We start from the raw sequence: 24,441 nt of genomic DNA, 5'->3' as shown, positions 1-24,441 counted from the left end.
TTCCTACAACACACACAAACGTAATTTCAGAGACAGGAATTATGATTAGCAAAATACATATATTGGTCTCATTCTTATATTTTGAGACATGCAGCAATAGTAAATAATAAAAAACGATATTGGTCTCCATACAGCCTATGATAATGAGTTGGATTTACATGCTTAGGCTTGGAAATATATCCAGGAGAAGCAGGGTCAACACCTCTACTCATGTCATAAGTGCCATGACATCTTTAGTAACCACAGAGAGATAAGACCTCTGTCTCCACAGTCTCATCCAAAGAACAGCACCAACCTTAGGGCAGTGTCACTGGTATCCTTGGGGCAATGTGAAGAGGTGAGGGCCCCTTACTGGTCTCCATGCAATATCTGGTCTCCCACACAGAGATGGAAACCTACACCTGTTTAGACCCTGGAGGATATGGCTTCAGATGAAAGACAGCAGAGAGATGCAGAACGTAAAAGCTTCAAACACTGTGATATGCAAATTCAGGACCATTGTACACTGAAGTGGAGCATGCATCTGGTCTGAAGCATGTCAAAAGAGTGCAAATGAACTGGGACTGGAGGACTGCATCACATTTAAACTAAATTAGCATGTATCTGATTTAGCTACACTCATCTGTACTTGAATTGTGCTGTTTGAAACGTGTATTTCCAATAAAGCTTTTTAAATTCCAATTATTTGTGTCTGACAGATTTGTCTTAATTACATCAGGGGTTCTTAAACATTTTACAGCAAGGGAATATTATTGTACTGATATTACCTTACCTGTTATCAGTGGGGGGGTTTATTCTGCTGCTCTGGACTGGATCCCACGGTAGGTGGCGGTAGTGAACCAATAAATAGTTGGATTGCTCCCCAGAAACCCAACCAGGCAGGCAGACTGTTGTTACCATGCAACGAGCAGACGCTTGTGAAAAGTACTAGCTACAAAATTCTAGCAAGTAAATTGCCTGCTGCTAACCATATTTCTGCTAGATACATAGCGCGCGTGTGTATGTGGCTAGGTAAGCTAACGTTAGCTTCCTATTTGGCTAAGAATAATATTTATTAAGCCACCAACTGCAGCATAGCTAGCTAGCTAGCAGGCATCAAGAAATAAGTTCCCAACGTAACAACATGGCAGACGGCTGGAGCACCGACACAGGAGAAGCTGTCTATCGTTCCAGGGATGCTGTCAAAAACCTTAAAGTGAAGTAAGTTGCAGTCAGCTTTTGTGTGTCTTTTATTCCTTACATTGCCATACAAGCAAGACACTGTCGTAAGCTAATGACGTTAGCTCTCAATGCAGATGATGAACACCCAGTAACGGTGACTAACCACAATCCGCGCTTGACCTGATCCCTGAGTTTGCCATGAAAACATGGCATTTAGCTAGCTAGAATCCTGTTTACTTTGTTTATATTTACAATGGTGTTACAGGATCCATATTCAGAGATTCACCTCCACAGCAGCCCTCTCCCAACACCTTCAGCAGCAGGTTTTGACTCAACAGGAGAGGGGAGGCATTGAGCTGGACACCCTCAACTCACAGGCTCAATCAGGTATTAACACTGTTTTGAAACAGAAAGATGTTAGATGTTTTCAAACAGAAAGATGTTAAATGCTTCTTAGTTGATTAGATGTTATTTTCGTGGTGGCTAGATATGGACCAGAACATCTTGATTTTGTTTTCAGCCGGAGATGATGAGGAGGAGTTGGTGGTAGGCTGGCAGGAGAAGCTGTTCAGTCAGGTAGGTCCTCTACCAGTGTCCTTATAACAAATAAGACTTTACTGTTTAGGATAGTTTGATGTTGCATAGTAAGTTGTGTGTGTGTGTGTGTGTGTGTGTGCGCGCAGTATGAAGTGGATTTGTTCCAGAGTGAGGCAGTATGCCAGACTCCACTGGAGAGACAGTACCACACAGAGATCATGGCTCTGGAGCGGACCAGGGGCAGACGGAACCGCAGGATTTTCACCTACACCGATTTTGACCGTTTCACCAATTGGGAAGGGGTGGGTTTCTACAGAATCTCCATATCATTGATGTTTTTCAAAACAATCCATCCTGGACAGATGTAATTCCTCAAGAGAAGTGGGTTGTCCAGTATTGTAGTAGCATTTACCTCGTTTCTGTCCCAAAGAAACGTTAGTGTTTTAAAGCTGTTTTTGATATACTCATTACAGGATTCCCAGAGTATGGTGACGCAGGTCAAGTCCAACCCTACCTTCCTGGCACATAGGATGGCCAATGTCAGACACAGACGCCAGGACAGACGCCCAGTGTAGGTCCCTGTTACTCACCAAAGTTAATTATTATTATTATTATTATTAAAGTGAATGGAAATTGAACCAACTTTGAAGCATGATGTGCTGCTTTGAAGACAGTGTACCGGTATGTTCACATTACACCATACCCTTGTTTGCAAAATGTGTTTGTGGTATTCTTTTGGTCTGCAGTGACAGCACCTTCCCCAAGTCCAGGCTGATTACCTGGGAGCCCTCGGAGGACTTTGTGAAGACCAGCCACGTGGTCAACACACCTGTTCAGACCATGCACATCATGGGGGACATGGGACCACTGGGCAAGTGAGTAGCACAAGGGGAAAAAACACTGCTTTGTATGTAATAACTTTGAAGTAGGTTCCAATTCAGGAATTGAAAAGTGGCATTGTATTCTTGTATTCCTCAGACTTGGCCAAAAGGAGAAGGAATGCTTGTTGTGCACGATAAGAGCAGATGGAAATGGAGTGATTACCATCAAACCAGACTTCAACAAAGGCAAGGAGCCCTACAGGCAAGTGACCCGCACCTGCTGAAGTGAAAATGTTTTACCCCTAGCTCAAATAAGGGTCACTTACTTGGTAGCAGAATTCATACAGTACAAGCCATTTACTGTGTTATGATGCTGTGTGTTTGTGCCCAGAGTTGAGACGGAGGGGGAGAAGAGGGAGGTGTGGCGTCTAACCCTGGAGAACGTGTCAGAAGGCATAAGACCAGAGGAGAAGGAACGGGAACAGCGCATGTATAAAGACGTGAGTGACTGAGTGTGTAGTGTTATTCACTGTTGGTGCACTGTAATAATACTTTTATTGTAGTTCACCCCAAAATCAAAACTTGGCACATGTTTTTGTAACCCAAAGTGGCCTAATGTCAGATTTGTCCTTATGCATGTACATACAGTGAGGGGAAAAAGTATTTGATCCCCTGCTGATTTTGTACATTTGCCCACTGACAAAGAAATGATCAGTCTATAATTTTAATGGTAGGTTTATTTGAAAAGTGAGAGACAGAATAACAACAAAAAAATCCTGAAAAACGCATGTCAAAAATGTTATAAATTGATTTGCATTTTAATGAGGGAAATAAGTATTTGACCCCTCTGCAAAACATGACTTAGTACTTGGTGGCAAAACCCTTGTTGGCAATCACAGAGGTCAGACGTTTCTTGTAGTTGGCCACCAGGTTTGCACACATCTCAGGAGGGATTTTGTCCCACTCCTCTTTGCAGATCTTCTCCAAGTCACTAAGGTTTCGAGGCTGACGTTTGGCAAGTCGGACCTTCAGCTCCCTCCACAGATTTTCTATGGGATTAAGGCCTGGAGACTGGCTAGGCCACTCCAGGACCGTGCTTCTTCTTGAGCCACTCCTTTGTTGCCTTGGCCGTGTGTTTTGGGTCATTGTCATGCTGGAATACCCATCCACGACCCATTTTCAATGTCCTGGCTGAGGGAAGGAAGTTATCACCCAAGATTTGATGGTACATGGCCCCGTCCATCGTCCCTTTGATGCGGAGAAGTTGTCCCGCCCCTTAGCAGAAACCCCCCCCCCCCCCCAAAAAAAATGTATGAAAATATATGCATTCACTACTGTAAGTCGCTCTGGATAAGAGCGTCTGCTAAATGACTAAAATGTATAATGTTTCCACCTCCATGTTTGACGGTGGGGATGGTGTTCTTGGGGTCATAGGCAGCATTCCTCCTCCTCCAAACACGGCGAGTTGAGTTGATGCCAAAGAGCTCCATTTTGGTCTCATCTGACCACAACACTTTCACCCAGTTGTCCTCTGAATCATTCAGATGTTCATTGGCAAACTTCAGACGGGCATGTATATGTGCTTTCTTGAGCAGGGGGACCTTGCGGGCGCTGCAGGATTTCAGTCCCTCACGGCGTAGTGTGTTACCAATTGTTTTCTTGGTGACTATGGTCCCAGCTGCCTTGAGATCATTGACAAGATCCTCCCGTGTAGTTCTGGGCTGATTCCTCACCGTTCTCATGATCATTGCAACTCCACGAGGTGAGATCTTGCATGGGGCCCCAGGCCAAGGGAGATTGACAGTTCTTTTGTGTTTCTTCCATTTGCGAATAATCGCACCAACTGTTGTCACCTTCTCACCAAGCTGCTTGGCGATGGTCTTGTAGCCCATTCCAGCCTTGTGTAGGTCTACAATCTTGTCCCTGACTTCCTTGGAGAGCTCTTTGGTCTTGGCCATGGTGGAGAGTTTGGAATCTGATTGATTTATTGCTTCTGTGGACAGGTGTCTTTTATACAGGTAACAAGCTGAGATTAGGAGCACTCCCTTTAAGAGTGTGCTCCGAATCTCAGCTCGTTACCTGTATAAAAGTCACCTGGGAGCCAGAAATCTTTCTGATTGAGAGGTGGTCAAATACTTATTTCCCTCATTAAAATGCAAATCAATTTATAATATTTTTGACATGCGTTTTTTGTTGTTGTTATTCTGTCTCTCACTGTTCAAATAAACCTACCATTAAAATTATAGACTGATAATTTCTTTGTCAGTGGGCAAACGTACAAAATCAGCAGGGGATCAAATACTTTTTTCCCTCACTGTACAGTACACTGATGAAATATTATTATAGCCTTTCATGCAGGTTAGAGTCTTTTCTATGATGATGACCTCTCCTGTCTTTTTCTCCTTTTAGCTTTATGTACGTCATAAAGACTACCTCAACAGCTTGGTTGGCCAGGACTTTGAAATGGTATGTATGTATGTAGTTTGTGACAGATCCTTAACACAAGTTGTTTAATCAGCAAAGGTAATCTGCAGTATTAGCTCAGTATTTGGTCATTCAATTAAGCACTAATGCTCAGAAACCCATACATTTCAGGGTTTTGGTGATACGCCAAGTCAATGTATGAAATGATGGGATGGATTAAATCTATGTGTTTGTGTCCTTCAGCCACCCCCTGGAATTCTGCGTCTGTTGGTGAATGGAGAAATAGGTAAGTCATGGGAGAGACAGTTATAATATGACTTTTCAATATACTGTATTTTAAAATAGTCACTTCCTTAGGTCTCCTGTAGTGACCATTTCTCTGCTCTCTCCAGACTCAGCCAAAGGCTTTGAATATGACAACTTATACGTCCACTTTTTCCTGGAGCTGCCCCACAGTGAGTCAAAATAAACTATCACCTTTATAGAGAAAAATATCCCACTTACACATATTGTCAATATACTGTATGTCTTTTACATCTTTAACTAAATTCCTGTCTCTTTAGAGAATATAGCTGGTTGTTTTTAACAAGTTGTTTTCAGCTAACCCTACCTTCCCTGTTCTGCCTAGATTGGTCCACTCTGCCATTCCACTCTCTCTCTGGAGTGACTCAGACATGTCGCACAAAGACCATAGGAAAGGTGGGGACATACTTCCGGTCTTCACATTAATCTCTGTTCTTATTAGAGACATAGGCAAACATCCTGAACATGCTTTTATTGTGCTTGCAGGACGACGTGGCTTTCTTCAGCTACCCTTTCAGCTTTGAGGCATTCTTCAGGAGAGAGGATGAGACAGAGGGTGAATTTGCATTGTATTCCCTCTTTCCATATTTTGTTACATTACAGCCTTAATCTAAAATGGGTTAAATATTTTTTCCCCTAATCGATCTACACACAATTACCCCATAATGACAAAGTGGAAACCGATCCTATTCATATCCTTTGCTATGAGACTCGTAATTGTGTTCAGGTGCATCCTGTTTCCATTGATCGTCCTTGAGCTGTTTCTACAACTTGATTGGAGTCCACCTGTGGTAAATTCAATTTATTGGACATGATTTGGAAAGGCACACATCTGTCTATATATGGTCCCACAGTTGACAGTGCATGTCAGGGCAAAAACCAAGCCATAAGGTCGACGGAATTGTCCGTAGAGCTCAGACACAGGATTGTGTCGAGGCACAGATCTGGGGAAGGGTACCAAAACATTTCTGCAGCATTTAAGGTCCCCAAAAACACAGTGGCATCCATCATTGTTAAATGGAAGAAGTTTGGAACCCCCAAACTCTTCCTAGAGCTGGCCGCCCGGCCAAACTGAGCAATCGGGGACGAAGAGCCTTGGTCAGGGAGGTGACCAAGAACCCTATGGTCACTGACAGAGCTCCAGAGTTCCTCTGTGGAGATGGGAGAAACTTCCAGAAAGACAACCATCTCTGCAGCACTCCCCCTATCGGACCTTTATGGTAGAGAGGCCAGACGGAAGCCACTCCTCAGCCCACTTAGAGTTTGCACCTAAAGGCACCTAAAAGACTCTAAGAGCATGAGAAACAAGATCCTCTGGTCTGATGAGACCAAGATTCAACTCTTTGGCCTGAATGCCAAGCGTCATGCCTGGAGGAAACCAGGCACCGCTCATCACCTGGCCAAGCGTAGTGGTGGCAGCATCATGCTGTGGGGCTGTTTTTCAGCGTCAGGGACTGGGAGACTAATCAGGCTTGAGGGAAAGATGAATGGAGCAAAGTACAGAGATCCTTGATGCAAACCTGCTCCAGAGCACTCAGGACCTCAGACTGGGCAAAGGTTCATCTTCCAACAGGACAACGACCCTGAGCACACAGCCAAGACAACGCAGGAGTGGCTTTGGGACAAGTCTCTGAATGTCCTTGAGTGGCCCAGCCAGAGCCCGGACTTGAACCCAATCGAACATCTTTGGAGAGACCAGAAAATAGCTGTGCAGCAACGCTCCCCATTCAACCTGACAGAGCTTGAGAGGATCTGCAGAGAAGAACGGGAGAAACTCCCCAAATACAGGTGTACCAAGCTTGTAGCATCATACCCAAGAAGACTCGGCTGTAATCGCTGCCAAAGGTGTTTAAACAACGTACTGAGTAAAGGGTCTGAATACTTATGTAAATGTGATATTTTTTATTTCATTTATTTAGAAACATTTCTAAATCCCTGTTTTTACTTTGTCATTATGGGGTATCGTGTATAGATTGTTGAGGTGAGAAACAAAATAAATATTTAGTTTATATTGTATTCCTAAACATAATTATCATAAAATTGTATTTGTACCATGCATTTTCAGGGCTCCATGCATTTTATCATAGCATAACTTCATATGGCATTTCTTTCATTTCCCTGCAAATTATTTTGTCATAGAATCCCTCCCCCAATGGCCAGTTCTATACTTCAAAGTCCTCTCCCTGGACTTCTGGCAGCGCTACAGAAATGAAGGCTATGGCTACCTGGTCATTCCTTCCACCCGTGGTAAGATGTGTATAGAGCATGGTGTTGTTCAATGACAGTCAGAATTGTTTTCTGAAAGTAGCGTAAATGATGATCTACTCTGGCTGTGTGTGTCTGTATCCCATAGGGAAGCATACAATAACATGTCATACGTGGAGACCGCTCCAGACGGGAACAGTGTCAGAACTGAGACGCTTCTTCATTGGTGGATCCCCTGAGCTGGAGGACTACAGTTACGTCAGAGTCCCAGGAACCTTCAAGGTACAAAGAAAATACTGCAATTCTCTGAATAAAGTCCTCAAAACACTGACTTCGAAGAGAAGTATTTAAATACAAGTCTAGCTAACGCTGTCTGTGTAGGGAGAGAGGCTGAGTCGCTTTGGCTTCCGCACTCAGACCACAGGCAGCGTCACCTTCAACCTCCATTGTATCCAGCACGCCAGGTGAGTCTGGTTCAAGTCAAGACTTTCTGTTGGTTGCACGGATGAAAATACCACAGTGAATATTTACAGATTATTTATGAGGGGTCCACAGTATTATGTTCTTTTAGTATGGGGTAAAGCAGCAGAATGAAAAAGGTTCAGACTTTTAGAGATCTGGATTCTTTCCATTTGGGGCATATTTTCTCTGTTTGTTTGACATCCCTCTGCTTGTCTTTTGTGAAGGGCATTTGTTGATGCCAGCACCCTGAAGAAGAGGAGGCAGAGTGTTCTGGACCAGCTGGGAGGCTTCAGTCAGCAAGGTTCTGTCTACAATGTCCTGGGTAAGGAATGTAATGCCCAAATACAAATCATTGAGAAAGAATAACAAAATGTCAAGATGCTGGTACACAATATGCTGAGTGAAAGAAAGTACAGTAGTCTGGTAAACAATGGATTTGTGCTCTAATTGGCAGAGGCATTCCAGAGGGCCAGGAGACGGATGCAGGAGGCCAGAGAGAGTCTTCCCAGAGACCTCATAAACACTACAGCCCAACAAAACTCTGAGTCCAATGCATAGACACGTACATGGTTTACATACAGTAGGCAACACCGCGTTCACCTGTAAGAAAATGCTGAGGAAATTCCATCTCCCTGTTCAACAGCCGTCTATGTTTATGTTCTTTAATTTTGTAATTAGTACTATGTATGTACACCTGTATACACTGAGTATATCAAACATTTGGAACACCTTCCTAATATTGAGTTGGACCACTCCCCCCCTTTTACTGAGAACAGCCTCAATTCGTCGAGGCATGGACTCTACAAGGTATTGAAAGCGTTTCACAGAGATGCTGGCCCATGTTGACTCCAATGCTTCCCACAGTTGTGTCAAGATGGCTGGATTTCCTTTGGGTGGTGGACCATTCTTGATACACACGGGAAACTGTTGAGCGTGAAAAACCCAGCAGCGTTGCAGTTCTTGACACAAACCAGTGCGCCTGACACCATTCCCTGTTCAAAGCCACTTAAATTTTTTTGTCTTGCCCATTCACAATCTGAACGGCACACAAATACAATCCATGTCTCAATTGTCTCCAGGCTTAAAACTTCTTCTTTAACCTGTCTCCTCCCCTTCATCTACACTGATTTGAAGTGAATTTAAAAGTAACATCAATAAGGGATCATAGCTTTCACCTTCATTCACCTGGTCAGTCTGTGTCATGGAAAGAGTAGGTGTTCTTAATGTTTTGTATACTAATTGTATATGTGCTTCTGATACAGTATTGTAAGAGTGACTTTATAGCGCGGTGTCAAAGTCTTTTTCATGTTTTGTTGTCATAGTTTGTCAATTGATTTTATAATAAAACTAAGATATACCTATTTTAGATTCACATCTTCAAAAAGTAAAATGTCTGAGGCTTTCTATACCTTCTTTTCCCATGATTTGTATGAAACATTACTCTGCTATCATTTGGTCAATTACATGTTTACCTTTGGGAGAAATGAGATGAGCACAGGTCTACCTAGTAAAGTCCAGGTTGTATCAAGCCTGTACTGGCATAAGATGAGACTCGTCACTCTTCTCCTCTCATCTCTCCTCTTCTCCCCCTACGGTGTGTGCAGCTCACTGCTGAGCGTGTCTCAATCCCATGTGTAGCAAAGTGTCCGAGAGGAGTGAGGGTGCCAGGAAACTGTCAGTGCTGGCGCTCCCCTCTGCCCGTCTGGACGCCTGCTGCACCTGTCTCAGTCACCAGCCCTGCTGGCACCGCCACAGAGTGGCCTGGCGCTGGCCATGGTGTGAACACGGTCTGTCTCCCTCTCCTAAGTAAACTTTATACATTACAAACATCTATAGTTGGTTGTCCTGATGGATACTTGCTAGCAATATAATGCAGGCAGTGACATGTGTATACATTACCAGTCAAAAGTTTGGACAAACCTACTTATTTAAGGGGTTTTATTTTTTTACTATTTTCTACATTGTAGAATAGTGAAGACATCAAAACTATGAAACAACACATATGGAATCATGTAGTAACCAAAACAGTGTTAAACAAATCAAAATATATTTGAGATGTGAGATTCTTCAAAGTAGCCACCCTTTGCCTTGATGACAGCTTTGCACACTCTTGGCATTCTCTCAACCAGCTTCATGAGGTAGTCACCTGGGATGCATTTCAATTAACAGGTGTGCTTTTTTAAAAGTGAATGTGGAATTTCTTTCCTTAATGCATTTAAGCCAATCAGTTGTTGTGACAAGGTAGGAGTGGTATACAGAAGATAGCCCTATTTGGTAAAAGACCAGGTCCATATTATGGCAAGAACAGCTCAAATAACCAAAGAAAAACGAGAGACCAGTCAATCCAGAAAATGTTAAGAACTTTTAAAGTTTCTTCAAGTGCAGTCGCAAAAACCATCAATCGCTGTGAGGAAACTGGCTTTCATGTGGACCGCCACTGGAAAGGAAGACCCAGAGTTACCTCTGCTGCAGAGGACAAGTTCATTAGAGTTACCAGCCTCAGAAATTGCAGCCCAAATACATGCTTCACAGAGTTCAAGTAACAGACGTATCTCAACATCAACTGTTCAGAGGAGACTGCGTGATTCAGACCTTCATGGTTGAATTCCTACAAAAAAAACAGTACTAAAGGACACCAATAAGAAGAAGAGACTTGCTTGGGCCAAGAAACACGAACAATGGACATTCGACTGGTAGAAATCAGAACAAGGACGGATGAGTCCAAATTTTAGATTTTTGGTTCCAACCGCTGTGTCGTTGTGAGACGCAGAGTAGGTGAACGCATGCTCTCCGCATGTGTAGTTCCCACTGTGAAGCATGGAGGAGGAGATGTGATTGTGTGGGGGAGCTTTTTTGTTTTTTTCTCATTCTGGTGTTTTTTATGCTCAGAATTTGCTTAACTGCATCAAAACCTCAGGAAAGGCGGCAGGGTAGTCATGCATTTCTTTCCATCGATTCAAATCCATAAAAAATGTTTTTGAACTCATTGATGCATGGCCTTTTCTGAATCCAGTCACTGTTAATGGACAGGGTCCGCATAGGTGTCGCTGCTTTGCCTAGCTTTTGATGCATTGAGCCGATTTTCATATTTTGCGTATGCGTATTGCCTAAATGTGTGTATTGCCTGGACACATTTGGGCGAGTCTACATAATTTGGCACTCGCATCCCTTGAACTGAACCAAGCTAGCTAGTAAAAACAACCTGACAAATGGACACTACTATACTGCACCTCTAAACATTTTCCAAGTTGGAATAATGAAACGGACGTGCCATTTGGAGGGTTCGAAAGAGTGGATCCTCAACTGTAATTACATTTATGACGAGACTGAGGCAGCATACAAGACGTGACTTTATTCATGACAGGCAAGGCAACCACCATCTCCCTCACTGCTAGCTGTAGGGCATGCGAACAGTGAGTACTGGACTGTCCACTTGTCTGAAACATCATTACCAATTAATACTTACCCTGACTTTTACACATCTTGGTCATTTACTTTTGCTTTGTGGCCATATTGAGAATGGAGCTTCTCCTGCCACTCAGTGCGGGCCCGAACCTTGGCTTCAATAAGATAGATGCAACTAACTACAGTACACTACAACTATTGTATGTGCGTGGTTGCCCTGCTGTGTGCATGCAGAATAAAATAATGGATATGGGCTCCTGCCTTGTCTTCTACAACACTGTCACACAGAGGTTCAGCAGACGAATGGACCATGAGAAGAATAGACAACATCCCTTTGAATGCATTTGATTTATCAAGCTAGAATGTAGTTTTGATGAGCCACTTTTTTAACGTTTTGAACTGCATTTTCAGACAAATTTCGTAAGAACCTTATTTACTATGTGTGTAATAATATTTCACATAATAATGTGTGAGTGAGTTATCACCCCGGTTATGCCCTGGACACCTGCCCAGTGTTCAACGACCCAGAGGTCAAGGTCAGTGCCACCTATCAGTTATAACTGGATGCTACATCGTTCTATGGCTGAGCTGAGCAGTGTGTCATTTTGGCGGATGATATGAAATATGCCGCCATCAGAGGCTATCGCATGTGTATCTTGGCTACATTGGTATTTACATTTGGTGAAAATTGTTTGTCAATTTCGGTTAATGGCCTACGTCACTCTGGTTGTTCGATCTACTGTATCTGTTGTATGGTGAACTTGGGCTTCATCAAGGTTTATTTTGGAGTATATCTGGCTTTGATAATAGCCAGTGCTTGTCCAGCCACCGACCTCACCGTCTGTCACTGAGCGCAAGGTCAAGTCAGAGTGAAATCTATTTTGGTTTTGTTCAGTGTAAATATTGAATGGCAACTACTATAGTGATGAAGTTGAACCTCTCTCTTTCCCTGCTAGACTTCTCAGTAACAATATTCTGTTGAGGCCTCTGGGGTGTCTTGTATGACTGATGTAACCAATGAGCAGAGATGATAAAGTGACTACCAACGGGGGTGAGGGGAGTATTACTTTCCTGCACCTATGTTCTCAGCTAAGCGATGTGTATATGTGTGTTTTTGTTTTCTACGGTGCTAATGTAACAGAGTGTGTGTGTGTGTGTGTGTGTGTGTGTGTGTGTGTGTGTGGGGGGGGGGTCGGTGGGGACTCTGTAGAGAGCTGACAGGCAGACTGATGTAGACCGATCCACTTAGTCCACTGACCAGGTGCACTGCTAGGCTACTTACTGACACCAATCTGACCCCTTTCACACAAGTCCTACTACTGCACCAACGCTCCCTCACAATAGTCCAGTTCATTGGCCTCTTAGTAATGTAAAGCTTGGATTGGCTAACAAAAACATTGAGGGGTGGGGTGATTATTTAGAATAATCTAATATACACTGAGTGTAGAAAACATTGATATTGAATCCCCCCCCCCCCCATTTTGCCCAAATAACAACATCAATTTGTCGGGCCGACGTTGACTACAATGCTCCCCACAGTTGTGTCAAGATGGCTGGATGTCCTTTGGGTGATGGACCATTCCAGCTGCGTTGCAGTTCTTGACACAAACCGGTGCACCTGGCACCTACTACCATACCCTGTTCAAAGTAAGTTAAATCTTTTGTATTGCCAATTCACCCTCTGAATGGTACACATATGCAATCCATGTCTCAATTATCTAAAGGCTTAAACATCCCTTTTTAACCGGTCTCCTCCCCTTCATCGACACTGATTTGAAGTGGATTTAACAAGTGACATCAATAAGGGATCATAGCTTTCACCTGGTCAGTCTGTCATGGAAAGAGCAGGTGTTGTTAATGGTTTGTTCACTCAGTGTATGTTCAGTCTATACAATAGATGTACTGCCCACCAGTGGTGTGAATTACTTAAGTAGTACTTTAAAGTATTTTTACTTAAGTAGATTTGTTGGGTATCTGTATTTTACTATTTATATTTTTTACTTCACTACATTCCTAAACAAACATGTTACTTTTACTCCATACATTTTTCCCTGACACTCAAAAGTGCTCATTACATTTTGAATGCTTAACAGGACAGAAAATGGTCCAATTCACTTTTTAAAGGAACATCCCTGGTCATCCCTACTGCCTCTGATCTGGCAGACTCACTAAACACAAATGTTAATTTGTAAATTGTGTTTGTGTGCCCCTGGCTATCCATAAATAAAAAAAGAACATTGCGCCGTCTGGTTTGCTTAATATAAGAACTTTCAAATGATTCATACTTTTGATACTTAAGTATATTTAAAACCAAATACTTTTAGACTTTTAACTCAAGTAGTATTTTATTGGATGACTTACTTGAGTCATTTTCTATTAAGGTATCTTTATTTTTACTCAAGTATGACAATTGGGTACTTTTTCCAACACTGCTGCTCACTAAGTTCACTGCTACCTCCAGCAGCATTATTTATTTCCTGACCAGTCATGTGAAAAGTCTGGGTTTTGGAGAATATCTTTTGCAATAGAACTCAGCTTTGCTAAACCATTAGAACTATTCATTTCCATTTTCTGATATAATCGGCTCCATATACACCACATGACCAAAAGTATGTGGATACCTGCTCGTCCAAAATCTCATTCCAAAAATCATGGGCATAAATATGGAGTTGGTCCCCCCTTTTCTGCTACAACAGCCTCCACTCTTCTGCGAAGGCTTTCCACTAGATGTTGGAACATTGCTGCGGGGACTTGCTTTTAGTGAGGTCGGGTACTGATGTTGGGCGATTAGGCCTGGCTCACAGTCGGAGTTCCAATTCATCCCAAAGGTGTTCGATGGGGTTGAGGTCAGGGCTCTGTGCAGGCCAGTCAAGTTCTTTCACACCAATCTCGACAAATCAATTCTGTATGGACCTCGCTTTTCTGCACAGGGGCATTGACATGCTGAAACAGGAAAGGGCCTTCCCCAAACTGTTGCCACAAAGTTGGACGCACAGAATTGTCTAGAATGTCATTGTATGCTGTAGCGTTAAGATTTCCCTTCACTGGAACTAAGGGGCCTAGTCCGAACCATTTAAAAACAGCCCCAAACCATTATTCCTCCACCAAACTTTACAGTTCTCCTATCCGCCAGACCCAGATTCGCCTGTCGGACTGCCAGATGGTGAAGCATGATTCATCACTCCAGAGAACGCGTTTCCACTTCTCCAGAGTCCAATGGCGGCGAGCTTTACACCACTCCAGCCGATGCTTGGTATTGCGCATGTTGATCTTAGGCTTGTGTGCGGCTGCTCGGTCATGGAAACACATTTCATGAAGCTCGCGACAAATATTAATTTTTTTATTAAATGTTTTACTTTTTACCCCTTTTTCTCCCCAATTTCATGATAGTCTTCTCCCATCGCTGCAACTCCCATACGGACTCGGGAGAGGCAAAGGTCGAGAACCATGCGTCGCCCTGAAACATGACCCTGCCAAGCCGCACTGCTTCTTGACACACTGCGCGCTTAACCCGGAAGCCAGCCGCACCAATGTGTCGGAGGAAACACCGTACAACTGGCGACCAAAGGCAACGTGCATGCGCCCGGCCAGCCACGAGTCGCTAGAGCGCAATGGGACAAGGACGTCCTGGCCGGCCAAACCCTCCCCTAACCCAGACGATGCTGGGCCAATTGTGCATGGGTCTCCCTGTTGCTGTTAGCTTAAACATAGCCAGGGATCAAACCCGGGTCTCTAGTGACGCCTCAAGCACTGCGATATAGTGCCTTAGACCGCTGATACACTCGAGAGGCCCCGATGAATAGTTATTGTCCTGATGTTGCTTCTAGAGGCAGTTTGGAATTCAGTAGTGAGTGTTGCAACCAAGGACGGACTATTTTTACGCACTTCTTCTCTCAGCGGTCCTGTTCTGTGAGCTTTTGTGCCCTACCACTTCACGGCTGAGCCATTGTTGCTCCTAGACATTTCCACATCACAATAACAGCACTTACAGTTGACCGGGGAAGCTCTAGCAGGGCAGAAATTTGATGAACTGACTTGTTGGAAACATGGCATCCTATTACGGTGCCATGTTGAAAGTCATTGAGCTCTTCAGTAAGGCCATTCTACTGTCAATGTTTGTCTATGGAGATTGCATGGCGGTGTGCTCGATTTTATACACCTGTCAGAAATGGGTGTGGCTGAAATAGCCGAATCCACAAATTTGCAGGGGTGTCCACATACTTTTGTGTGTGTGTGTGTGTGTGTGTGCGTGCGTGCGCGCACACACACACACACACACACACACTGCTCCAAAAAATAAAGGGAACACTTAAACAACACAATGTAACTCCAAGTCAATCACACTTCTGTGAAATCAAACTGTCCACTTAGGAAGCAACACTGATTGACAATAAATTTCACATGCTGATGTGCAAGTGGAATAGACAACAGGTGGAAATTATAGGCAATAAGCAAGACACCCCCAATAAAGGAGTGGTTCTGCAGGTGGAGACCACAGACCACTTCTCAGTTCCTTTGATTCCTGGCTGATGTTTTGGTCACTTTTGAATGCTGGCGGTGCTTTCACTCAAGTGGTACCATGAGATGGAGTCTACAACCCACACAAGTGGCTCAGGTAGTGCAGCTCATCCAGGATGGCACATCAATGCGAGCTGTGGCAAGAAGGTTTGCTGTGTCTGTCAGCGTAGTGTCCAGAGCATGGAGGCGCTACCAGGAGACAGGCCAGTACATCAGGAGACGTGGAGGAGGCCGTAGGAGGGCAACAACCCAGCAGCAGGACCGCTACCTCCACCTTTGTGCAAGGAGGAGCAGGAGGAGCACTGCCAGAGCCCTGCAAAATGACCTCCAGCAGGCCACAAATGTGCATGTGTCTGCTCAAACGGTCAGAAACAGACTCCATGAAGGTGGTATGAGGGCCCGACGTCCACAGGTGGGGGTTGTGCTTACAGCCCAACACCGTGCAGGACGTTTGGCATTTGCCAGAGAACACAAGATTGGCAAATTTGCCATTGGCGCCCTGTGCTCTTCACAGATGAAAGCAGGTTCACACTGAGCACGTGACAGACGTGACAGAGTCTGGAGACGCCGTGGAGAACGTTCTGCTGCCTGCAACATCCTCCAGCATGACCGGTTTGGCGGTGGGTCAGTCATGGTGTGGGGTGGCATTTCTTTGGGGGGCCGCACAGCCCTCCATGTGCTCGCCAGAGGTAGCCTGACTGCCATTAGGTACCGAGATGAGATCCTCAGACCCCTTGTGAGACCATATGCTCGTGCGGTTGGCCCTGGGTTCCTCCTAATGCAAGACAATGCTAGACCTCATGTGGCTGGAGTGTGTCAGCAGTTCCTGCAAGAGGAAGGCATTGATGCTATGGACTGGCCCGCCCGTTCCCCAGACCTGAATCCAATTGAGCACATCTGGGACATCATGTCTCGCTCCATCCACCAACACCACGTTGCACCACAGACTGTCCAGGAGTTGGCGGATGCTTTAGTCCAGGTCTGGGAGGAGATCCCTCAGGAGACCATCCGCCACCTCATCAGGAGCATGCCCAGGCGTTGTAGGGAGGTCATACAGGCACGTGGAGGCCACACACACTACTGAGCCTCATTTTGACTTGTTTTAAGGACATTACATCAAAGTTGGATCAGCCTGTAGTGTGGTTTTCCACTTTCATTTTGAGTGTGACTCCAAATCCAGACCTCCATGGGTTGATAAATTGGATTTCCATTGATTTTATTTTTGTGTGATTTTGTTGTCAGCACATTCAACTATGTAAAGAAAAAAGTATTTAATAAGATTATTTATTTCATTCAGATCTAGGATGTGTTGTTTAAGTGTTCCCTTTATTTTTTTGAGCAGTGTGTGTATGTATGTATGTATGTATGTATGTGTGTGTGTATATGTATATATATTTGTTAGTGTACTCAAGGACTTGAGATGAATATCACACTTCATTCTCAGACAAGCATGCTATCAGAGGATGAACAGTATCATGATGTTGTGTTGTTTTTTTTCTTTCATATATCATTTAACAGCATTGAATGGTGTACTGGTGCCCACTCTGCCTCTGAAATGCATGGCACTTGCCATCTGCTTGCATCAGTTGTAACACTGAGAACAGTTTGCTACAGCAGCTACATTCTGTAAATTTGTGTCGCTTTGTTGTTCTCCGAAAGCCACAGCGGGAGCCAGGTGTAAACCGATCGTAGTTCCCTGGACAAATGAATATCCCAGGGTACTAAAAGTGGCACAAAAACTATTTACCATCCCATCAGAGACAATGTAGTGCTTGTCTCATGATATTTGGCATGGATTTAATGGTTGTGGCTTGGAGAGTGCTAAATAAAAACTTACCCTATTGGAGGTATGTAGTCCAATAGCAGAAGAAGCCAGACAGTGCCTGCCTGTCTCCCTCTTTTTCAACAGGTGTGGAGGCACTTTTATCAGTCCATGGACTCTCACGCAGACCCTCTCGTTGACAGATCTGCCCCCCCCCACCCCACCACCACCTCTCAACACGCATGCACACAGACTCCATCTCTGGGGTCAGCCTGTCAGATGTGCCAGGCATCTTCATTAGAGTCTCTGCTGAACTTTGTCTCCTGATTACCGGCTGACCCGTGGGCCCGCGGGGAGGAGACGACCCAGCCCTGGCTCCTCTGGCTGAGGGTCAGGTGACTGACTGAACACAGAAATCAATATCATGTTTTTATATGTTCTGCAAAACACTATATAGACACTTACCAAGAAGAGAGGTGGAAACTGTTGGTCATAAGCAATAAATAAATCATGTCTACTCAATATTCAAATTGTCATTTCGAGGGTTCAGGAATAGAGGAGCGCAAAATTGAACGAATTCTGTACAACTTCCAGCGCACGTTTACTGTGAACACTGAGGCTGTACCCGCTTTAAGTTAGTTTTAACAGTGGCCAAGTAGGCTACTGTGACTATTTGATCATAATGGGGGCCTACCAGCATTTCTTTGCTGTGTTCGTTGACAGTCTCTCTAGTCCTGGTTTTAAAAGTTTAGAAATATCACAGTATCAACTTCGCTGTAGCTTTCTTATACACATGCTCCGTTACTGCAGACACGGTCATCTGAGCCATCTGATTGGCCAGCAGTAAACCTATGGTGCAACAGTTCGCCTACCGCTGAATCTATATTTTATTTAACCGTTATTTAACCAGGCCTAGCCCGGCCAAACCCTAACCCAGAGCCAATAGTGCACCGCAACCACAGCCGGTTGTGATACAGCCTGGAATTAAACCATGGTCTGTAGTGACGCCTCTGTCACTGAGATGCAGTGCCTTAGGAGCCACTGAACAGCCTCTGATTTTGTTTATTTTTTTTATTTAACCTTTATTTAACTAGGCAAGTCAGTTAAGAACAAATTCTTATTTACAATGACGGCCTACCCCGGCCAAACCCTAATCTGGGCGACGCTGGGCCAATTGTGTGCCGCCCTTTGGGACTCCCAATCACGACCGGTTGGAATCGAACAAGGGTCTGTCGTGACGCCTGTAGCACTGAGATGCAGTGCCTTAGACCGCTGCGCCACTCGGGAGCCCCAATCGGGTGCACCTATCGTCAACAGCCCGATAATAAAAAGTAGGAACACAAGGCTTTGTCGTTGTTTTTTACAGAAATGTTTGGCGATCGACTAGGAATGCTCGGAGACCGACCCGTCGATCGCGATTGAACGATAGGTGACCACTGCTCTAGAAAGTTGAGCGAAATTCAATCTCGTGCTTCTCTCAGTGGGGTGATATTTTTATTCTGCACTGCAGTCGGGGGACTCAGCTTAAAGGGGACATTGGTCCCCAGCTGTGAGGAGAAACGCTAAAAACCAGCCACATCGATACACTGCGACTTTTTTTGTAGCAGGTTAGGAGAATTTACGCAGCAGGTTAGGATAATTAACGTAGCAGGTAAAAAAAAATTAGGTTAAGGTTAGGAAAAGGGTTAGCTAGCGAAAATGCTCTCCTAACCTGCTACGAAAAGTCACTTGTATCGAAGTGGTGTTTTCAGGGAGTCCCCAGCTGTGAGAGGAGCCATTTCCCAGTAATGACAGATGGGATTGTGGGAAGGCTTTATTTTGCAGCAACTCACTGCCCAGTCAGCCCAGCTGTGGCTACTGCAGTCTTTGGAGAATGTGACAAGACTAACGCATCTGTCAATCCTCTCTTGTTCTTAATTTCCCTGCAACATGAGTGGCAAGAAAATGAAGCAAGTTGACGTTTGTCATGTATCTTGCCCTCGAGGCAGAACTGTGCGATTTCCGCTAGATGGGCCAGCTGCAAAGTCAACATTTTCAAGATTCATGAGAACAAAACAGCTTTTTGGTCTTAATTGAAGGTTATGGGTAGCAGGTTAGGTTTCAAATGAGATTTTATGACTTAATGGCTGAGCCAGCTGGGGACCACTGCAGAGCTTCCTCCAGAACAACATTCATGGCGGAAAACACTAACCTGCGAAAATGAATATAAGTAGATTTCATGAATCGTTTGTGGAACTGCAGATCAAGAGCATGGAAAACCATGAGAATACAATTGCGAGAGCATTATTCTAACTCGACGAACTTTTTCAACACGCAATAAATGATCAGGTTATAATGTCTCTACAATTCAGCTGTGCTACTCTTTATAGCCAGGTGTAATACACGCATGAAGATGGCCAATGATTAATCTCCTCTCCGTAGATACGCTGATCAGTGCTCGCCTACCAGTAGATGTCACTCTTGGTTTGGAGGAATTTATACTGTACAAAGTAGGTTTGTGTTTAGACTTGTTATGGGCATAGACTGCCTTTTAAAATAATCTATATCCAAGAGAATTATCCATTGATTGAAAATCATTATTGCATGGGTTATTATAAAAAACAATTCATTTCAAAAAGCAACCCAAAAATGTAATTATGACTACAAAGGATATTTTCGGACTATATTTAGATAATCAAATGGCCAAAACAATAGTCAAAAAGTATGTCACAAACTCACAATCATAGAAAAATAAGCCCTGTGTTTGCAATTAATGTTTGGTGAAAGTGAAACTTCTCAGTCAAATGTGACTTTCTACATAAATGGGCCTCAATGAGCAGCAGTGCAAGCCGAGGGAAAACACACCGTGTGTGTGTGTGTGTGTGTGTGTGTGTGTGTGTGTGTGTGTGTGTGTGTGTGTGTGTGTGTGTGATCACCCCGGCTATGTCCTGGACACCTGCCCAGTGTTTAACGACCCAGAGGTCAAGGTCAGCTAGAACACAACCTCCACTTAATTAGTCCCCTCTCTGCAAAGAGCCAGCTGGCACCACTTCCACACACTCACAAGCGCACACACACACAAACAGTCCTCTCTCCCCAGCTGCCATGTGGGGGCCCCTCCCCCGATCCACTGCAGTAAGTTTTCTATGGTTATCTTCATGGATAACACATTTTCACCATAATGAAAATATTTTTGGATCATTCTGATTATCGCTTTACAGTAGAAGAGGTATTGTTAACACTGTGCTGTATATATTGAACTGAACACAGCCACTTGAAAACATCCAAAGAAGACTCTTTCAAAAGCACAAGACTTTCAGTCTGACAGTGTGAGAAAGGCTGCTTATAGTCAAATACGGAGATTTATTGAAATTCAACTCAATTAGCAAAAATGGCATGCAAAGAAATTCAGTATTTTTTTATTGATCAAGGTGACCACATTCTTGTCATATGAAAGTTACAATTGTACCTCTCCATGCCACAACGCACCTACAGTCTCTATATCACATACAATCAGGTAGTGCATTAGTCCCCTGTTTGGCCACCCTCCCTATCAGTAACCTGTCTTCCTGTCTGTATGTCTACTTCCACAGTTCTAGTGCCCCCTCTCCCCCAGCCGTTAGAAGTGTCGGCATCCCAAACATCCCCCCCCTGCTTATCAGGGGAACTTGCGTGCATCGAATGACTTCAACCAGGCCTCATCACCCCCAGAGATCCGGCACTATAGCTAAATAACAGTGGAGCTGGCCCTGGAACATTCACACTAATAGACTGCCACAGGCTGACATAAAGACAGAGCGGTTCTGAATGTGTTATGTGTTCAGTATGTATAACGTTCTTTTGCAATATTTTCTTATTGGGAATGACAAGTGAGTAAATATGTATGGCTTTATTACTGATGTGGGGTTTTGTTCGGGAGAGATAATGACAGCTTTTTGTGGCTGAGAGTGTTTCAGGGGCTTGGGGCCAGGCATGTAAGTGTGTGTGTGTGTGTGTGTGTGTTACATTAGTGTCAGTGCTGGTGCCTCACTCCTCTCACATTCTGTGTGTGTCCGTCAGGTATCTGTGCGTGTGTGTTACATTAGTGTTAGGGCTGGTGCCTACCTCCTCTCTCTCAGTGACACCCCAGGGCCCCTGCCTTTATCTGGGCCCCCAAGGCCAGCCTTGATCCATGCTTTGTAAAACACTGGCTCACTCCATGCGACCCTGAGAGGGACTTACTGCTATTTTTGACAACACACACACACACACACACACACACACACACACACACACACACACACACACACACACACACACACACACACACACACACACACACACACACACACACACACACACACACACACACACACACACACACACACACACACACACACACACACACACACACACACACACACACACACACACTATTGAGTCCCAGAGGCCTACAAGCCTACTAATGTGTGTGATGGTGTGAGTGGGGCTGTATGTCTGCCAACATGGGGGGGATTAGATTAGTGGCGGCCCACTGCCAGTCAATGCCCTCATCCCATTGCCTGACTTCGCCCCCCCCCCCCCCCAACACATCCCGCTCTATGTCTCTGTCTGAGAGGGCGCTAACTGGTTGCCATGCCTGAAACGTCATCCCTCCCTCCCCGGTGTGTATCTTCGCTATTTGTCTCTTAGGTCACCTATGTTCTTCACATGCCAACAGCCCACTCCAGACATCTCCTGGGTCAACTCGTCACATGTAATAGAGATAGAGGAGTTGTCAGTCAATCACATGGTGTGAGTGTGATGTGTGTGTGTGTGTGCTGTATGTGGGCAACTGTGTGGAAAGGAGTTTGATATTCTAACAATGTAGCCCATATAACAAACCTAATCTGCAGATAATGCTGACAGTAAAGCCAAAAATGATGCATGTTGCTAAAGGTAGAAACTGATGTCTATAAACTGAAACATCTGTTTTTCCCCTGCTGCAAAATAAGATATTCAAATAAAACGGACAAAAAAAAATGACCTTTTGTCTTTATTTGTGCATAATTGTTGCTACTCTTGCTAAAGGTAATCATACACACTTTGATTTAATGTTTCACAGTTTCATACATAAGAGTTTGTCATACAAGATGAACTGTTCATAAGTGAACTTGCTATGACATCCTATGACACGTCTTCACCATATAATATATATAAACAGTACTGGCAATATGGCAGCCCACATCACATTTAACATTTTAGTCATTTAGTAGACGCTCTTATCAAGAGCAACTTACAGTTAGTGCATTCATCTTAGATAGCTAGGGGGACAACCACATATCACAGGCATAGAAAGAACATCTTTCCTCAATAACGTAGCTATCAGTAGAGTCAGAGCTAGAAGGGGGGGGGGGGGGTCAAGTGCAAGTGCTGGTAAAAAAAACAAAATGTGAGGTGATCACATACCCTCTATTTGTGTCCTGTTCTGATTTACTTGACTTCAAAACCCGTTTCTCCTGTCCTGTGGGCTGGGTAATGGCAGAGCATTAGCCAAACGGCCACAAGATGGCGCTATTATTCATTTGACGTTGTTCGCCATCTTACGTTCGAATTTAATGTGGCCAGTCGACAATACACTTGTGTCCCGTCCTGAATGGAAGATGTTTTATGTACAAGTCGACCATGGGAGACGTGAGTGTATTACCGGCTGGACTGACTGCGTCGACACCTAAAGACATTAAGACATCCGGACTAACTACGCCCTCTTGGGGTCTCGGTGTTAGCAGATAGTAGTGCAGCTGTCTGAGTGAGGGGCCATGTGGTGAGGAAGAAGGCAGAGTGAGACAGACCGAGCTTTCCCTTCCTGGTGACAACTGGGCCTGTCTGCTGAACAAGGCTGCTCTGTAAGAGATGGCACTGCCAGAAATGCCACCCACCCACCCTGGCCCCCAACCCCCCTCCAGGCAATGTCCTACAGCGACTGGCAGGGAACAGTCTACCTACTACGATATGGCCAGCTGATTAAATGTTAAACTGGTTTTGGGGTCTCCTGGGATGTGCTAAACCCATTCCAACCCCATTAGCTCCCCACGCTCTAGTCCCAAACAGCTGGTCTGAGCATTCCCAGCTATTCCCCGGGGAGGCCTAGAATCTGTTGCTGAGGTAGAGCCATGGGCTGCTGGTGCTTCTTACTCAGCACCCCTCAGCTGGCCGGGACAGTGTTGTGGCCTAACAGGCCTCCCTATCTCACCACCGCCACTTCCTGCGCTAGCTGCTTCCTGACTCTGGAGAGAACAGCATCAGCCTCCTGATTCCAGATTGCTTTATCACCATGGGACTGGCAATCGTCACAGTCTACTCCCCCCCCCCCCCCCATGGACAGATTTGTAGGTCTGTGTGTGTGTGTTTTGCTGAAAATCTTGAAGGTTACAACAATGATAGTTGCTCTTATCTTATCTAACATCAAGCATAAGTGTTATAAATGGGATAGTAAAGAGGCAGTGCATCTCAAATGTTTTTTGACATGTACTTCTCAAGAGGAGTTGTGAGACAAATGTCAAAACACACATCAAAAAGGTCACACAAGGTCAAACAGGAAGCTGGTCGCATTATGTGTGTGTCCCATTATGTATATGCACACCACGCAAAGCCGGCCTCTGCTCTCTCTCTCACACACATGCACACACACACACGCCATCCATTGTGGCAGATGAAGAGCGAAAAAGCTCCCGCAGTGACTGTAGGAGGCAAAAGAACATCCACTGAGAAAGGCAGTGCAGCTTGAATGATTGCTCTCTAAACAAACATGAATTCTGTTTTGTTGTCATATTGATGATATGTGATGATGTAGCAGCTAACACGATTTTAAACCATGCCGAAAGTCCAGTACCCAAAACTTGATTT

At 44.5% G+C, this 24,441-nt stretch overlaps 1 protein-coding gene across 10 annotated transcripts in view; it reads left to right on the top strand.

Moving 5' to 3' along the window:
- The window catches only part of mks1 (MKS transition zone complex subunit 1), a 57,601-nt gene extending 48,918 nt beyond the window's left edge, over positions 1-8,683 (top strand). For 6 of the 10 annotated variants that reach the window (XM_029690847.1, XM_029690851.1, XM_029690846.1 and 3 more), the window contains 13 exons: positions 2,445-2,573; positions 2,677-2,781; positions 2,911-3,019; positions 4,929-4,985; positions 5,187-5,229; positions 5,336-5,398; positions 5,572-5,642; positions 5,733-5,802; positions 7,386-7,493; positions 7,600-7,733; positions 7,833-7,915; positions 8,138-8,235; positions 8,368-8,683. In XM_029690847.1, coding sequence (XP_029546707.1) covers positions 2,445-2,573; positions 2,677-2,781; positions 2,911-3,019; positions 4,929-4,985; positions 5,187-5,229; positions 5,336-5,398; positions 5,572-5,642; positions 5,733-5,802; positions 7,386-7,493; positions 7,600-7,733; positions 7,833-7,915; positions 8,138-8,235; positions 8,368-8,471 — 1,174 coding nt within the window. In that variant the 3' untranslated portion in view covers positions 8,472-8,683. Of the gene's footprint in view, positions 1-761; positions 1,201-1,426; positions 1,549-1,681; positions 1,738-1,844; positions 2,001-2,171; positions 2,270-2,444; positions 2,574-2,676; positions 2,782-2,910; positions 3,020-4,928; positions 4,986-5,186; positions 5,230-5,335; positions 5,399-5,571; positions 5,643-5,732; positions 5,803-7,385; positions 7,494-7,599; positions 7,734-7,832; positions 7,916-8,137; positions 8,236-8,367 lie in introns of those variants that run through there. The other 4 variants (XM_029690848.1, XM_029690850.1, XM_029690845.1 and 1 more) reach the window with 3 other exon arrangements.
- The last annotated feature ends 15,758 nt before the right edge of the window (positions 8,684-24,441 follow it).

Source organism: Salmo trutta, chromosome 15 (genome assembly GCF_901001165.1).
Source record: "Salmo trutta chromosome 15, fSalTru1.1, whole genome shotgun sequence".
NCBI lineage: Eukaryota > Metazoa > Chordata > Actinopteri > Salmoniformes > Salmonidae > Salmo > Salmo trutta.
The sequence above is the reverse complement of the archived record's forward strand: the minus strand, read 5'-3'. Positions and strand labels throughout refer to the sequence as shown.